Source organism: Drosophila albomicans, chromosome 2L (assembly GCF_009650485.2).
Source record: "Drosophila albomicans strain 15112-1751.03 chromosome 2L, ASM965048v2, whole genome shotgun sequence".
In the NCBI taxonomy this organism is placed as follows: Eukaryota; Metazoa; Arthropoda; class Insecta; order Diptera; family Drosophilidae; genus Drosophila; species Drosophila albomicans.
Window position 1 is genome coordinate 1,440,666 of NC_047628.2, and position 17,725 is coordinate 1,458,390.

The following is a 17,725-nucleotide window of genomic DNA, read 5'->3' on the forward strand; positions in this document are numbered from 1 at the left end:
TTTTTATATGTTAGTATTTTGTGTTTTACAGCTGAAAATCCTTTTTTTTGCAAATGTAGTTATCTCTTATATATCTTTTATTTTCATTATATAACTACACAGCTTTACAAAACAATTACAAAACTGCAGTCGAGTTGACTCGACCCGCTACACACTTTCAATAAAAACAAAATATCATAATGCAAAATATACCAGATTGTGAGATTTTTCTTCTTACAAAAGTATTTCTTAAATAACTTCTGCAATTTTTATTTATAGTTATTATAGTTATAGACTCCAGCTTCAAATTTAACTTGTTATTTTAATTTTATCGATTAGCGGGAAGCGGGCGTGGCTAAAAGTTGAAATAATCTTGACGCAGATCAAGTTTGTTTCTAAATTTTGCCACGCCCACTTCCGCCCCAAAAATAGAATTACTAGTGTAAATTTAAAGATAGTGTCGATAGTGGTATTTGCAATAATAACTAAATTATTATTTTTTTTTATGGGCAATCTGGTATATTTTGCACTTTATAGTATACATTGAGTGAAGTAACATATCAATATACCAAATAATTGATCATTTTTTAAAAGGATTTTTGTGCACACAGTCGAGCCCACTCGACGGTAGCTTTCTTACTTGTTTTTTTTTTTTGTAAGAATTGCAAGAAATTTCAAATGATTGCCATCGCTATCTCACTTTTTTCGATCAATATTCCAAAATATTACCCAAGATACGCTTTTTCGGGACCATTGTCACATTCTTAATGATGCGATTTCATCAGCCATGTCTCTTCGACATACAGCCGCTTATGAAATGGTTCGGCGGAAGATTATATACTTCAGAAATGTTCAATGATCGCGTAAGAAAGAGTGATGTATAGCAGCAATTAATAAACCAACCGACAACTAAATGCGTTGATATATCTCAACGAATAAAGTTGGCAAGATGAGTTACAAAATTTAGATTGCGATATATGGTTGAATTTCTGTCGCACGAGTAATAAACGTAGCAACAATAAAGAAGAAGAACAGTGTAGCTTGTTTGCACAACCTCGTGGTTTTCATAATTGAGGTCGTTCTTCTCTTCTCCATCGTCTAACATAAATGTAGTTTGTGTGCTTGTGGGTTTTAGGTCGTAAATGTATGTAAATACGTATGTATTAATGGAATTCAAAAATAATAGCAAGGGACGCATATTCGGTGTGGGGTGCACGGACCGTCGTCAGGTCTGTGGTGCGTTAATTAAGTTTAAATATTTGTTTAATCTGTTGTGGGCAGGATATGTCAAAAGGCATGCAATAACCACATTGTCGGGACTGTTGAGGGCAATTTAAGCACACTACAGAACTTTTAAAGTTTAACCTAACTTTTACAATTAAAATTGTTACTTTTATTTATATTCAACATCAAATTACATATTATATGTACGTATCTAAATCATACATTATTCAATTATAGCACGATGACTTATTCGCTTATGACGCTGGACATATCGGGCAATAAGATGCAAAAGTTACCATTGCAAGCTTTACAAAAGCTGCATTCACTCACTCGACTAGTCGCCCAACGGTAAGCCATTCTTGCTAGTTTCTAAAAACCAATTAGTGAAAGTAATTACTTATTTTAATATGTAAAATATAAAAAAGTTATTACTATGCAATTATATACAACGTTATCCCAAAAAACTATATGTAATATAATTAAAACAAGTAAGAAAGCTACAGTCGAAAGTACTTGTATTGTGCAATACCCGTTACCTAATTCTAATAAATGAAAACGCTGCATTATTATTTTAAAAATATATTGAATTAATATACCAGCAAATGTTAAAATATTTTTAAATATTACTAAAATTTATTTATTTGCAAAACATTTACAATCCGTTGCACATTGGGATGAAATGCCTTTATTTTGGCCAAAACCTAAAAAGTTCATGTTAATATATCAATAATGTTACAATTATTTCAAGCTTAGAAATGTCCCTAGACATCGAAAATATTTAATTGGTATTTTATTGTGCAGCCCTCGACTTTCCCCAGCCGTTGAAAGTCAGCTGTTCTTGCTACGTGGTGCGTGCAAGCTTGCTGACTAGTCAAGTTTCTTAATTTTGGCGTTCTCGTATTTTTACCAATTAGAATACCTTAAAAATATTTGTATAAGTGTTTAATTATATGTGCTTTTGTGTTGTCATGTTTTTAATGAAATATGTACGTAAGTAGTAGTTTTGTTGGTTCTAACCTTAAAATATTTATGTTTCGTGGAGCATATCTAGCAAGATACAACAGGATTTCAATAACAACTTATGTGGTAGTATGAGTTATTATGTGTATATTCAGATAGCATTTAAATAATTTGCGGGAACTTGCGGGGGGTTAAATATTTCAATAGATACAAGCATGGATTTTATTCGTCAAGGTGACTTACTAAAAATTTGGCTGGATACAAATCGCAATTTCAAAGCCTCTTTTGACTGGGTAATTCCAAATGATTTTCGGGAAAACGATTTAGAGGTGATTAAAAACAAAAAAATATAAAAAATAAAAACTAAAAAAAAAAAAAATAAATAAAAAAAAATGAAGAAAATGCGAAAGTTTCAACTTTCTAGCTTTAAAATTACGGTTGTGGCCAAAATAAAGGCATTTCATCCCAATGTTTAAACAAAAATCTTCTTATTACGACTTAAAGCTAACATGTGTGTGTATGGCTCTATGCGTGTGTTAGTGTATTTATGCTGTGTCTTCATATCACAAAGTATATATACATATATATATATATAGTAGATTCCGGTTATAGCGACTTTCAAGAGACCGACGTTTTTACGTCGTTATACCCGGAAGACGCACTAACCGAAAGGAGCAAAATTAAGTTTTGTTTTGATTTTTTTTATGGTTGCCATGTTCGTAATAGGGGTTTAAGATAAAACAAATTAATTTTTAAACAAAACAAAAAAATGTATAAATTTTATTTAATATCATCGTTTTTCCATAATAATTCGTATACCTGCATGTTCCTTAGCATAGGCTAAGGCGTCAGCTAAAACTAACAGAGAGTAGTGAGAATGTAAGAACCTTCCTGTCGCTCCTACGCACCCAACAAGAGTGCCAATCACTGTTAAATACATACATTTCTAACAGGGTCGTTTGATGCTTAAATTTTTCGGCATTATTTCGCTGATTTTTTTTTTTCGTCGCAATATCCGGTTGAATTCTGAAAAATTTCGTCGGTATAAGCGGTTAGTCGCTAAAAGCGGAGACGTTCTAAGCGGAGGTCCTTTCATATAAGTTTGTATGGGGACCAACCAAGCCATCGAGTTTTCGTCGTAATAACCGATCGGACACTATAAGCGGAGTCGTTATAACCGGATTCTACTGTATATACAGTGGCGTGCAAGACTGAGTACATGTTTGCAACTACTGACTTTGGGTTTGCATAAAAAAGTTATTAGTGTAGTAAATGAGCCCAAATTTTTTGTGTTTATTCTTTGAATATTTATTAACAAAATCTTATACAAAATATACCAAAAAAGACTAATTGATTTATTTAAGAAATAAAAAACAAAAAAAACTCGCATGTACTCAGTTATGCTCATTTTGAACAATTTTCAACAAACGCTTTTTTTTTAATACTTGGTCCAAAGACCGATATTTGTAATTGTGATATTTATTCATTCTGGTATATTTTCTACCAAATTTGGTATTATTTATCTTAGAATAGCTCTCCATTCTTGCTGGACTCGTTGCTGCATCTCGCGCTAGCTTGCTGGTACTGATTCGTAGAGTCCAATCATCTTCTCATTATCGACCACAAATTTTCGATCGGATTTGGATCAGGACTCTGTGCTGCTGTGCTCCTTTACCTTAAAATGTTGTTTTGCGATCCATACTTTGAAGATTTTGGACGTGTGTTTTGGATCTCCATCTTAATGAAATGTGATGTCACTCTCCTTATATGCACATTTGTCAACAAAATCGCAAAGATGGGTTTGCAAAATATCTAGAAAGTCTTCCTTTTGCCTAGTATCATCTATTTTCATAATTGGTCCAACGCTCCACCAAGTAGAACAGCTACAGACCTGTCAGACCTGTCATGACATTTCCTCCTCAGTGTTTCGCAGTTCCTTGTACGTGGCCTATCTGCAGCGACTCCTCAGGCTTCTTCCAACAATATTGTTTACAATCCGACTGGAATCGATTCAATTTCGTTTCATCAGACCATATAACTATTTTCTAGTCGTCCAGTTCCAAAGTTTTATACCCTTCTACCTTATGGGTAAAGCTTAGCGCATATATTTATCATTATATTATAGTGTGAATTTCGTTTCGGTTTCACCTAGAAAACTATCGCATAACTGAAAAATATACCGAACAATGTTTTAATAGATTTGTCCTCTGTGCTATTGGAATACGTTTAGCAGCCGTTTATATGCATTGTATGTTTTCAGACCTTTGTTATTTACATTACTATGCAAAGTATTATGCTAAATGGAATTATTATGTTAATATATGTATTTACAATGCATGATCAGCCTTGTCCTGATACAGTTGTTTATTTTTATATAAATAACTCTCTTTATTCGCAGCAATTACATTACTTCCTTGGATGGCAACTGGGAAGCCCAATATGATACTTTGCGTTCGCTACATCTTGCTGGCAACGACATAACGGAAGTCACACCTGCTGGAAGTCTAGACTTAGTATCAAATAGTGGCGATAACAGTACACAGCCATCAAGCTTGACAGTGCTGCAAACTCGGTTGGATACAAGCAACACTGTATTTCCAGCAATTTCTACGACTCTAGATCGATCAGGGACTCGTACCTTTGATCAGCTGCAGAAATTGCTTTGGCTAGACTTGTCCAACAATCGTATAATGCACGTTTCTTCAAATTATATGCCACGTTCGCTGGTAACTATGGATCTATCCAGCAATCTATTAAGTGTTTTTCCTCAACAATTATTCGAGCGGTTGCCAGAATTACGCATTGTGAGTCTGCGGGATAATTTGCTACGAAGCTTACAGTGGAAGGAAATACCGGGGCACCCATTGCGCATGCATTTAGAAAAGTTAGATCTCGGACAAAATTGCATTGAGAGCTTGGAATCGGATTACTTTCACCAAAACTATTCAGATGTTTACATTCGGGCACTTAACATGGAACAAAATTATGTCGCCGAGGTGCCGGCTAGAGTATTTCAAAACACTGGTATTGTGCATCTCGTGCTAGCATTTAATGTTATTGGACGTGTCCATCCCGCAGCATTTGATGGTCTAACTGATACATTAGAATACTTGGATTTGGAACGTAATCGGCTCATCACTGTACCTGTTTCTATATCCGTGCTGCATCGGCTCAGATATTTGTATCTGACTTCTAATCAGATCAATCAATTAACCAACTTACCATCGTATACGGATAATTTGAAAGTTTTAAGCCTAAGTGGTAATAACTTTACAATGATACCAGTATTAGGGCTGAAAAATTATACGCAATTATCTTACTTAAATATGGGCTACAACTCTATAACTGATATTCCAGAAGGCATCTTTGCTGTCGATGGCTGGGGTGCAAATCTGCAGACAATTCTTTTGCGAAACAACAAGATCACTCACATTCATCTGGGATCATTTTCAGGTTTGGAACGATTACAAGAGATCAGTCTAAGCTTCAATGACATAACTATTCATCATCCATTGGTTTTTGAGAATGTTTCGCATACACTTAAGATTCTGGAACTCTCTTTTGCGGTTTTTCCAGCAAGAAGCTTTGAATCTTTGGATCCGTTAGCTGCCCTCCAGCCACTGACACAGCTTATTTGGCTTGGTCTCGATAACAACAATCTTAAGACAATTTCAAATGAAAGTTTTGCTCGCATGCGAGAACTAAGCTATATCAATTTAAGTTTTAATCAACTTAAGACATTGCCGCGTGGGCTCTTTCTACCAGATATTCACAGCCATATAGTTGAGATTGAACTTTCGTACAATGTACTGGAACATTTGGAGTCACAGACTTTTTACAACTTGGGAGATTTACAAACCCTCAATCTACAGTCTAATAGACTGCGCAGCATAGCCCGGCATGCCTTTCACAACATGGAGTTCCTACGATACATCGACCTGTCCCACAATCGTCTTAATAATATATCTCACTCTGCCTTCGCCGTTCTACCAAATCTGGCTGCTCTAGATGTCATGTATAACCAGCTGTGTTCGTTTTCATTGAAGTCCTTTCACTATGTATCCAATGCAACGACACCTTTGAGACTTAATGCAAGTCACAATCACATCTCCATCTTTGATGATGAGCTCAGCAGTTACATGTATATATATCAAGTGGATATCAGTCATAATCATGTGTCTAAGTCGGATAGCTTTACTAATCTAGCGAATACACTACGCTTCCTCAATATGGCACACAATGCCTTAGGCACCTTGCAGAGCCACGCCTTTGGGGACTTGGAGTTTCTAGAGATACTAAACATATCATACAATAATCTAAGTTCGCTACGCCGACGCAGTTTTCAGGGCTTAAACAGTCTACAGGAGCTCGATCTAAGCCACAATCAACTTGATCAGTTGCAAGTGGAACAGTTCTCTAATCTCCGTAAGCTGCGTGTTTTGCGCATCTCTTCAAACCGATTACGTGCGCTGCCTCGAGAGGTATTTATGAATACTCGACTGGAGTTTCTTGATATATCCGAAAATCAGCTTAGCGTTTGGCCTGTACCAGCGTTTACAGACATCGGTTTTACTTTGAGATCCATACAGATGTCGCGAAACAATTTGGAGTACTTGGATGCTTCCATGTTTGTCAACTCACAGTTCCTGTATGATATTTCTTTGGCTCGCAATCGCATCACAATTCTGCCAGATAATACTTTCAGTTTTCTAAATAATCTGACTAATCTGGATCTCTCGGAGAATCCCCTAGTTACCACCAATTTGCGTGAGGTATTTGTGCACACGCCTCGAGTTCGAAAATTGAGTCTTCGTCATATGGGGCTCTACGTTTTGCCACCGCTGAAGCTACCCCTCCTGTCATACTTGGATGTCAGTGGCAACTATTTACAAGAACTGTCACCAATGGGAGTCCTCCGACATCTGCGTCATGTGAATATCTCCTACAACAAAATCGTTAATGCCAGTTGTGCCATTGATCATTTGCCTTCCTCGGTGAGAGTCCTCGATGTGGCCCACAATCCACTAAGACGCATCACTCTGCAGGATTTATCAAGTCTGCGTCATCTGTCCGAGCTTAATCTGCTGGATGTAAAGATAACCAATCCACAAACATTCTCCAAGCTGCGATCACTTCGAAAGCTGCACGTCAGCGCGCATGGAAATCTGGGCGAAATTGTGTCTAGGTTGCCTGGTCTTCAAGTTCTACGGGTGCATTGTCTGGAGCCAAATATTGGAGGACAGCTCTTGGCCAAATTGACGAACAATACCAAACTGCAACTGGTGGAGCTCTATGGGAACAATGTGCAAACGATTTTTCCTGATGCGTTTGCGGGACTCTCGCGTAATCAGAGAATCCAAGTGAAGATCTCGCACACAAGAATTTCGGATCTACCTCCAGGAATTTTCCATACCCTTCGGGAGGTGCCTCACCTTTCTATTGATATATCCCATAACCGCATCAATGCCTTAGCCGCTGATAGCTTCTATCCGAACAAAAGTTATTGGGATATGGTGGGCACACGCAGCATTATGGGTGGACTTATCACTTCTCATAATCCTCTCGACTGCGAGTGTGGGTTGGTTTGGTTCGGACATTGGTTACGTCGCTGGTTGCGCGAATCGGCACAAATCAAAGTAATTCAGAAAGATGACCTTAAGCGAATGGTCCAGGTGAGTAGGAAAATAGTTTCATTTATATAGTACACATTTTTATTATACTTTTCAATTTTTTTTTATTTATTTGCCAAAAGTTACCCCTATCGACTGCCGATATGCGAGTAAGCTTTTCTATATTCTTTAAGAAATACTTTTTGTTTCTTCATTAATTTTTATAGAATATGCAAAATATTTATTTTAACTATACTCTAATGTTCTAACTCTCACCCTTCACAGAAAGCCCGTGCCAATACTTGTCGTGATCCTTCTTCGGGTCATCATCTACCCATTCTGGAGATCTTTCCCGAAGACCTGCTCTGTCAGGCTAGCGCATTAAGCAGCTCAGGACAGCGCATTTTTCATTTCATTTTTTCATTTACATTGTCACTTTCTTTGTTCATCATAATTCTTTGATGTGCCCCATACATACTGGACTTGGCGAAGTAAGTCTTAATTTGGCTGCCTTGAACTGAATGATAACGAAGAATGAAAATGTAAATGAAAATGTAAATAAAATTCAGCATAATTGCACTTGGAATTAGATTATGAACCCTTACAATAAAAAAAAAAAACAGCAAATCGGTTTATGTCCACTCCACTATATGATGTAAGTTATATAATGTCATATGTATAGGGATGCAAAAAATTGAGATCCATAAATTATGGCCGCAGGTAGAAAACGCATTGCGATGTTTCGATAAATTACGGTATCTAAGATATTTTAATATTTAGTGGCATAAGATTGATGCGATCAAGCGGATACATCTGCATATCCTTTGATTCAAGTCACATAATACATTTAAGTGAAAAATAAATTGCATATTTTTTCAGCATTGAAGAATTATTTCTTTGAAAATTAAGTCGACGTTGCCAAACTTCTTAAAATATGTATATATATTATTATTATTTTTATTATTATTAATTATTATTATTATTATTATTATTATTATTATTATTATTATTATTATTATTATTATTATTATTATTATTATTATTATTATTATTATTATTATTATTATTATTATTATTATTATTATTATTATTATTATTATTATTATTATTATTATTATTATTAATATTTTTATTATTATTGTTTAAATTTTACAATTATCATATATTAAGATATTCATTATCTTAAACAATATTGCCATCCGAAAGAATGTTGACGTAAATACATTTGCGTTTGAAATTATATATTGCCTATCAAATGCACCAAATCCTATAGAATAAATATAATAATATTTATTTTGTAAATTTAGTTCAATCTCGACAACGACAACTCTTTTCGTCCTCCCTATTCGCCTCACAAACGTTGACCAATTAACTGTTAGCGTGTCGGAGAATCGATTACACACAAATACATATATATAATATTAACTAATGAATATTTAGTAATTTTATTCAACTCCCTCGCATGGCGCTGTGTCTTCGCCAACTAAAGGGTAATTAACATAATGCAATTGAATTTAATACAATTTTGTATATACATACATGCATACATACATCAGTGGACATATAATGCTTCCTAATAACTGACTCATACACATAGAACAACACACTTGGTAAACACATTTAGAATATACACACATAGTTAAAAATCACGTATAGTATGAATCAATAGAATTATTAGACGAATAAAATATTAAGAAAGTTTATTTTTTAAAGCTGAAAACGATTCTTGATACGAAAATGATATACATATATTATTGCAACGCAGAAGCAGGCCAATAAGTATAAATAAATATATAATGAAATATAATTATAATATAATATTGATATGCAAATGATATGAGTGATCAATTGGATAGCAGCTGTAATGGTTTTTTAATGAACGTAGAGTACACATAATGCACAACTAATTACTTGTACTACTAAAATACAGAAGTGCAAATGATAAAGGATTCTCTTTTTAATTGAAGCAAAATATGAAGGTGAATTAGTACGAATACTAGAAATGAGTTTTGCCAATTATTGTGGCGGTTCATTTACATACATATGTAGGTACATATCAGTTTGGGCAAAATGTAATAACACATACCAAAATTTAAAAACAATGCAAAGCGTGTTTAAACACAGAATGCTTATGCGAAAATCTATGAAAACTAATTAAATATAATATATTCAAGAACATTTTAATTTTCTTATGTTCTTTGTGTTTTTGTAACAATGACAATCGTGATACTAATTGTAGTTGTTTACACGACGATGATGAATAATGCACAAGTATAATAATTATACGCAATAAATTCACTGATAAAATGAATAAATAAACTATAAAACATATGTATATACATAGATGTTATGTAAAGTGTGTTTGTTGAAGTTACCGGTAATTTTAGTATTATTTTTTGGTGTGGAAACTGTGACAACTTAATCAGATTTGGTCCCAAGCAGAGCGAAATATATTGCGATTTATCCTTGAAGTATTTATCGCTACAAAAATAAGTTAACATATGTTAAATGTCCACAACGAACAGGAAACTACGATCTATCAATTCAAATTTCTCTTTTATATACTATGTAGTACATTCAAAGAGATCATAATTTGGAGAGGGAAAATAAAATGTGTTGAAATATGCTGTTGTCTTTAATTCTTAAATTCAAATTGAATTTAATCACCTTTACAATTTTTAATCGTTCTACCTTTCTGTTTATGGATCTCAAAAACTTAACCGACTTAAAATGTTTTAAATTTGTTCCTGTAAGCTGCATATATAAATTTTACTTTAAAGGTTAATCGCTTGTATACTTTATGATTATAATTTGTTGTCTTAAAAGTTCCTCTTACAATTTTGTTTAGTTAAGAATAATAGGAATTATATGTTAACCTTTATCACTTTTAATTAGCCCTATGTATATTTCATACGCTTTTTTAAAATAGGGTATTCTGTTTGTTAACAAATGTAAGTATATCGATGATGAAACTCTGACAAAATATGCAATACATATATGTACGTGAGTTCCGTCCGTTTGTGAATGCATGATAATGTATTTTCGCGATTGCAGAACACATGTGAAGTCTAATATCACTAACCATACAATACATATGTAGATGCTTCATCCCATACAAATTTTTTTATCATTAAAAACTGAATTATGCGATTCGAACACCAGAGCCTCTTCGGCTCATTCGCAAATTCGAAGTTCTAACGCAGCGCGCAGCGTTGAGTTCAGTCGCAGATCAAATGCGGAGCGATGAGTACGGGTGTATTTCGTTGCGCTCTGCTTTCGTTTCTATGTATGCGTGTATGTATCTATATGCTCGCCTATATCAGTATGTGTATGCATATGAAGTTTTGCAACGTGCTGACAAGCAGCTAGCGCACGTCAATTTTGTTTTGCCGCGACGGAAGTATTGAAGATGAAGACAACAACAATTGCTCGCGTTCTATATGTTTGCAGTTAAATGGCGCCTGCACAAGGACCGCGTTGGCTCTGCTGCAGCAGAGTTCCGCCAGTATGGGAGTTGCGGCCAAAAATACTTCTAGTTATTATATTGCTTCGAAATTTTGCCCAAAATTCTATAAAAATGTTTTAAATTATAGAAAAAAAATTGGACATATCGCGCGACAATTTCCTGTAGCTACCATACAAAATATCGGACCAAATTTGGAACGTATTCCTATTTTCAGTTTCTAACTTTTTTTATGAAAGTATTTTTACATTTAAATAATAATTTAAGAGGAAGAAGGCGCCCACAAATATTAATCGCCCACATATACTAATCCCTTAGTTTTATTTATTACAAGTAAATTACAGTAAAATAAAAAAAAATAATAATAATACGAATCTAAAATACAAATTATAGCCAAAGAAAATCAAATTTTAAAAATTAGATAATAGCAAGAAGTTGAAGTCATCAAGTAGTTCAAATGCTGATGCTGATAAGTCGGATTTTTTAGAATGTGGGAGCCTTCTTCGGCCAGTAATATACGGATCCGAACTCAGAAGTAATCTGTGCATCAAATCTATATTCGTATCAATCCGAGAAGTCTTTCGGGTGTGCTGCCTTCTAAACATTTTGATGTCTTTATTTTTAGGCTCTGCAGCTTCTTCAGATAATTCACCAATCGGCACAAGTGCATAATTTATCACATCTGGAGCATGAACCAAAATTTTGTGTACGGATGGTGGAAGATAGTACCATGGATACAAATTAATAAGCTTTCTGGCAGTATCAAGTGCATATTCTCCATATTTTGGCGCATTGATTTTGTAACCTGATGCCAAACACTGCAGCAATATTGAACACCGGATTATAACGTCTTCATCAATACCCGTTATTTCAGCTGCTACTTTCGGATTTTTAAAAAACGCTCTTGCCTTATTTCCATCATTTGACGTGCCACTTCCTCCACTCCTAGGCTTGCCTACAATGAGTCCCATTCGTTTGCGAAAATCATTCTGCATATTGGATTTCCTTGTCAAAAGTACTTGTTTTCCTTCTGGAGTATTAACTCTCCAGCTCTTCAGATCGAGTCTATACGATACGTGCAAAAAGTATTCAAAAAAACGAATATAGGAGTGTAATTTAGGAGTACAAATTTTCCCATCAACCATGGTCAACTGCAAGCTGTGTTTAATTTTAATTTCTCTACCAGACACATTACATAGAGTGGTACATATCCAACGCTTCAATCTTAGCTTTGAAATATTTTTCTTCGTCTTCAGATAATTGAGCTGTTTCTTTTGCAAACTAGAATCTTAATGGTCTGCAGTATCCTGTAGATGAAGGTCGCGGATTCTTCCAAATAATTTTTTCATTTTTTTGATCATTTTCCATGGTTTAAAGTTGCAATGGCACATATGATGTCACAAAAAGACTGGAATCGATCACATCCTTATTGCAGACTTTCTGTTTCTATTCTGAATGTCCAGTGCTGCCGTCAAATCCCCATTTTCCAATTAAAATAATGTTATCAGAGCAATCACTTCCAACGCTTTCAAGAACATCATGCTGAAGTTTTACAATATGCTTCGCAGTGTGATCAACTAAGCTCTGTAGATCGACTTCAGCTTTTGATTCACTTACAGTGATTTTGTCTGGATAGGTAAATTTCTTAGCTTTTAACAGTTGTTTGTAGCTTGGAAAAAGGTCATAGGATGTCTTTGAGTTCACATAGCTTCGAATAAGAAAATATTGATGCTTGCTCAAGTTTGCCTCTATGAGAAGCGATAGGACTTCTTCGATGTTAGCTTTGCTACATATTGCATCTGATTGAATGTTGCACGATCGTAAATCACGAGCTGCAGATTCATTAATTATTGAAAGCTCAGCAATTCTTCGTCTTTTTGTTCTTTTTGATGACTCACTAAAATCCACTTTCGGACGTCCACGTTTAGTAGTTTTGATCAATTCTTGAGGCTTACTAGGAGTGCGATTCATTAAAATTGTTTCCTTTTCGTTAAGCCAATTAGATTGGAACTTAAGAACTGATGCCTTTTGCGGTGATATTATTGTGTGCAAAACAAAGCAATTTTTTTGCAAATGTGTCCAATACATTGCATTAACACGCCCATCTCGGACACGTATCCAATGTCTTCAATATTGCTGTTTACATGATCGATGACCTTCCGTAATTTTTCTGCATTGCTGCCGATTGCTGTACACCAATAATTGAATATGTACAACCGAGTGAAGACACATTGAGAAAACTCACCTACCAAAATTTAATTAATAAAAAAAAAAACGCAATTAAAATTAAAATTTAAAGCTAATAAGAACACAAAACACAAAAGACGAACACAAAGACACAGCACAACTACAATGCAAAACAGCTGCATCGGCCTTGAAGAAAAAAAGAGACGATGTTAGTATATTGTTGATTATGTACACATCTGCAAATATCTGCAGCTAGTTTTACCTTTTTTTATACCTTAATATATTTACAAATACACTGAATAAAAATTTAACGGGGAGTCTTGGGGGATCACAATTAAAACTTTACGTAAACATAAAAAAAACGAATACAAAAGATACTAAAAATATAACAAAGTGAAGAATTAATTTTATATTAACGACAACACACGTTAGCTTTTATTAATATTGAAACTTAAAAATAATACCTTTAATTTCAAAATCCATTTTAAATAATATAAATTGGGCAGAGTAATTAGTTGACTGAACACTTTGAAGTTTGCTTTTGTTGTGAAATATTCGCGATGCGCGCAGCTGCGCTTTGCAAATGAACACGTGTTCACAGCTTCAATTCTATTTTTAGAAAGAACCGATAGATTTCCAGAAAAATCTAGTTTGCAATGAAGAAGAATTTTTGTTGTTATGACTTTTTTTATTTTTGGCCTATGGGCCCAACATGTTGTGGGTCCGGGTTCAACTCCCGATCGAGAATGTGTACATATTTTGTTTTTTTTTAATGCGATTTAAATTTTTTCATTCCCTTTCAACTTTACTGACAGAAGTAAAATCTAATCGCGCATTGATTTTTGATGATTTACAAATTCCTTTTTGCAAACACTTTTTAAAACTCTATTTAAAAAAGTTTGAACTTTAAAATTTTGTTTTTACATTTTAAGATAACAATAACAGATAAATATATTTTTGTAATTTAGTTTTAATATTAATTTTCGCTAGAAAATTTTATAATAATTTAAAACTAAAACTGGTAAAAAATTTAAATATAAATATTAAAAACATAGTGTTACAAATATAATTAATATTTTATTGCAATTATGGTTTTAATATTTTTATGTAATTGTATTATATATATATATATGGCCATGACAACCCTTTTATCGGGTCTTGGCCTGAAGCGCAATGTGCCTTCACGCGTCTCTGTCCTGAGCGCGCCTTCGCCAGTTGGTAACACCAAGTGTGGACAGGGTTTCCATCACCTGGTCTTGCCAACGCGGTCGGGGTCGTCCTCTCCTTCGTGTCTCAACAATCACCGCATCAAACACCTCCATACGGGCAATGTGGCCAGCCAGCGAAGTCTTTGAGATTTCACTCGACTGGCTACGTCAACATCACCGTACAGCTCATACAGCTCGTGGTTGTATCTGATGCGATAAACATCGTCCACGCAGATTGGACCAAAGATTTTGCGAAGAATTTTCCTCTCGAACACTCCAAGAGCAGCTGCATCTGACAGCGTCACTGTCCAACACTCCGCACCATATAGGAGTACTGGAAGAATGAGCGTCTTGTAGAGTGTGGTTTTTGTGCGTCGAGAGAGAGCTCTACTATTGAACTGCCTACTGAGCCCAAAGTAACACCTGTTGGCAAGTGTTATTCTCCGCCTAATCTCCAGACTGACATCATTTGTGCTTGTTATAGCAGTGCCTAGGTAGATAAACTCCTTGACGGACCCAAAGCTATAGTTCTCTGCAGTCAGCTGAGAATCAAGACGCCGCGATTCTCTGCTAGAGCACACCATAAACTTTGTTTTCTCCATATTCACTGCTAGTCCTACTTTTGCTGATTCCTCTTTAATAGCCATGAAGGCTCCTGTGACATCACGCTTGGTGCGGCCAATGATATCAATATCATCAGCGTAACCAAGGAGCTGGACACATCTGTTGGTTAATATCGTGCCCGTCCGATGCACACCAGCCTTTCTTATAATACTCTCCATTAAAATATTGAAGAGTATACAAGACAGCGAGTCACCTTGTCTGAGGCCACACTTGGTAGTAAAGGTCTCGGATTGGCCACTTCCTACCTTGACAGAGCTGATGGTGTTGCTCAATGTCATTCTGTAAAGTCTAGTCAGCTTTGCTGGTATACCAAGCTCAGACATGGCGGCATATAGGCGATCTCGCCGGGGGCTATCAAATGCGTCTTTGTAGTCGACGAAGAGATGGTACGTGTCGATCTGGTTTTCGTAAGACTTCTCCAGGATTTGGCGCAAGGTGAAAATCTGGTCAACAGTGGACTTGCCAGGCCTGAACTGCACTGATAAGGTCCAATAAGTGCTTCAGCATGGGGTTTCAGTCTTTCACACAATACACTCGTTAGGACCTTGTATGCAACTGGAAGAAGACTAATTCCGCGGTAGTTGGTGCGCATCACCCTTCTTCAGGATGGGACAGATCATGCTGAGGTTCCAATCTTCGGGCATGCTCTCCGTGAGCCATATCTTACTGATTAGTTGGTGCATGCTCCCTACTAACATATCACCAGCTGCCTTAAACAATTCTGCCGGCAGGCCGTCAGCACCTGCAGACTTGTTGTTTTTAAGCCGTTGGATTGCATCCTTGACTTCGATATGACTTGGGATTGGCACTTCAATATCAGTGCCATAGATTGGGTTTCGTGGATCATAGTCTTCAGAGTCTGTGCTTGAGCCAGATAACAGACTCGAGAAGTGATCCCTCCATAACCTCAGCACGACCTCTGCTTCTGTGACAAGATTTCCATCATCGTCCCTGCACGCCACTCCACCAGTCTTAAATCCTTGGGTCAGGCGCTTGACCCTCTGGTAGAAGTTACGTGCTTCATTCCTGCATCTGCTGCTCTCACACTCTCGCCTTTCCTGCTCTTTCTTCTTGCGTCTGAAAATTGTTTTTCATCTCTTCTTCTCGACCTGTTGACATCCACAATAGCTCGTGTCGCCCCAGCCTGCAGTGTTCTTCTGTAGGCGGCGTCCTTTGCAGCTGTTGCGTCATGACATTCCTGATGGATTCCTTGTTAGAGGACGCTGGAATCCAAGCACTTCGTCTGCCGAAGCTCGCAGGGAGTGAGATATGAGCGCCCACATGTCGCTTATGTCTTCAGGTATTAAAGGCGCTCGGCTTAATAGCCCCGAGACGTGAGTGGAGAATGCATTCTTCGCCTGTTGTGATTGCAGCTTTCCGATGTCCAGCCTTCTTAACGCACTTCGACGTGCAATCTTCGCCACACATAGCCATGTGCGAATCTTAGCTGCAACAAGATAATAGTCGGAGTCGATGTTGGGACCCCGACAGGATCGCACGTCGAGTATATTAGATGCGTGCCACATCATCACAACATGATCGATCTGATTTCTAGTCAGTCGATCGGGAGAGAGCCAAGCTGCCTTATGGATGTCCAAATGACGGAATCCAGTCCTACGAACTACCATATTATGCGCAGCTGCAAAACCTATTAATCTGAGACCATTGCTCGAGGTGGTCTCATGTAGACTAAATCGCCCGACGGTGGCACCAAAGATGTCTTCTCGTCCTACCTTGGCATTAAAATCCCCGAGAAGAATTTTAATGTCATGGGAAGGACAGCGACCATAAGCCCGGTCGAGCTCCGCATAGAAAGCGTCATTGGTGGCATCGTCCTTTTCCTCCGTTGGGGCATGTGCGCATATCAGGCTGATGTTAAAGAATTTGGCAGTAATTCGGATAGTTGCAATTCTCTTGTTTGTTGGCCGAAAGTGAGAGACTCGGCGCCGCAGCCTGGCACCTACAACGAAACCACAACCAAATTCATGCCGTTCTGGATGGCAGCTGTAGTAAATGTCACAGTTCTTCTTCTTTATGCAGCCTTGTCCTATCCATCGCATTTCCTGGATAGCAGTGATGTCAGCCCTACATTTGTTGAGGGTATCTGCTAGTTGTTGAGCAGCACCAGGTCTGTACAATGTTCGTACGTTCCAGGTGCATACTCTCAAATCATTTTCCTTTTAACGCTTGTTATGGTCGTCAACGTTAGATCGGTTCCTTTCCGAGGCTTCTCTTGCTTCCTTCACTGAAATTGTGTTTTACATGGGTGGATTCCAAGTCCTACGCCAAAACGTAGTTTGTAGAGTTAGGACTCTCGTCGCGCGCTTTAGTTTACCACTCAACGGCTGTCGAGTGACAATCCAGAGAGAACCACGTGGAGGCTTGAAGAAAGCAGTGACAGGCTTGAAGAAAGTAGTGAAAGGAATCATGCTGACATTCACCAAGTTGAATGCAATCAGACACTTTGACCT

General features: G+C 36.6%; 2 protein-coding genes across 4 annotated transcripts in view; one reads left to right on the forward strand and one right to left on the reverse strand.

Annotated features, from left to right (window-relative positions):
• Window positions 1-8,685, forward strand: part of LOC127565039 (chaoptin) — a 46,385-nt gene extending 37,700 nt beyond the window's left edge. For 2 of the 3 annotated variants that reach the window (XM_052002014.1, XM_052002013.1), the window contains exons 4-7: window positions 1,441-1,551; window positions 4,562-7,835; window positions 7,916-7,942; window positions 8,058-8,685. In XM_052002014.1, the coding sequence (XP_051857974.1) occupies window positions 1,441-1,551; window positions 4,562-7,835; window positions 7,916-7,942; window positions 8,058-8,234 (3,589 nt within the window). In that variant the 3' untranslated portion in view covers window positions 8,235-8,685. The remainder of the gene's footprint in view (window positions 1-1,440; window positions 1,552-4,561; window positions 7,836-7,915; window positions 7,943-8,057) is intronic. The other variant, XM_052002015.1, reaches the window with a different exon arrangement.
• A 6,037-nt stretch (window positions 8,686-14,722) lies between these two features.
• LOC127565084 (uncharacterized) lies at window positions 14,723-17,241 on the reverse strand. The gene is made up of 4 exons (XM_052002162.1): window positions 17,219-17,241; window positions 16,449-17,123; window positions 15,850-16,331; window positions 14,723-15,732 (listed from the first exon to the last, which is right to left on the reverse strand). The coding sequence occupies exons 1-4, from the start codon at window positions 17,239-17,241 to the stop codon at window positions 14,723-14,725; spliced, it is 2,190 nt and encodes a 729-aa protein (XP_051858122.1).
• Window positions 17,242-17,725: the final 484 nt, after the last annotated feature.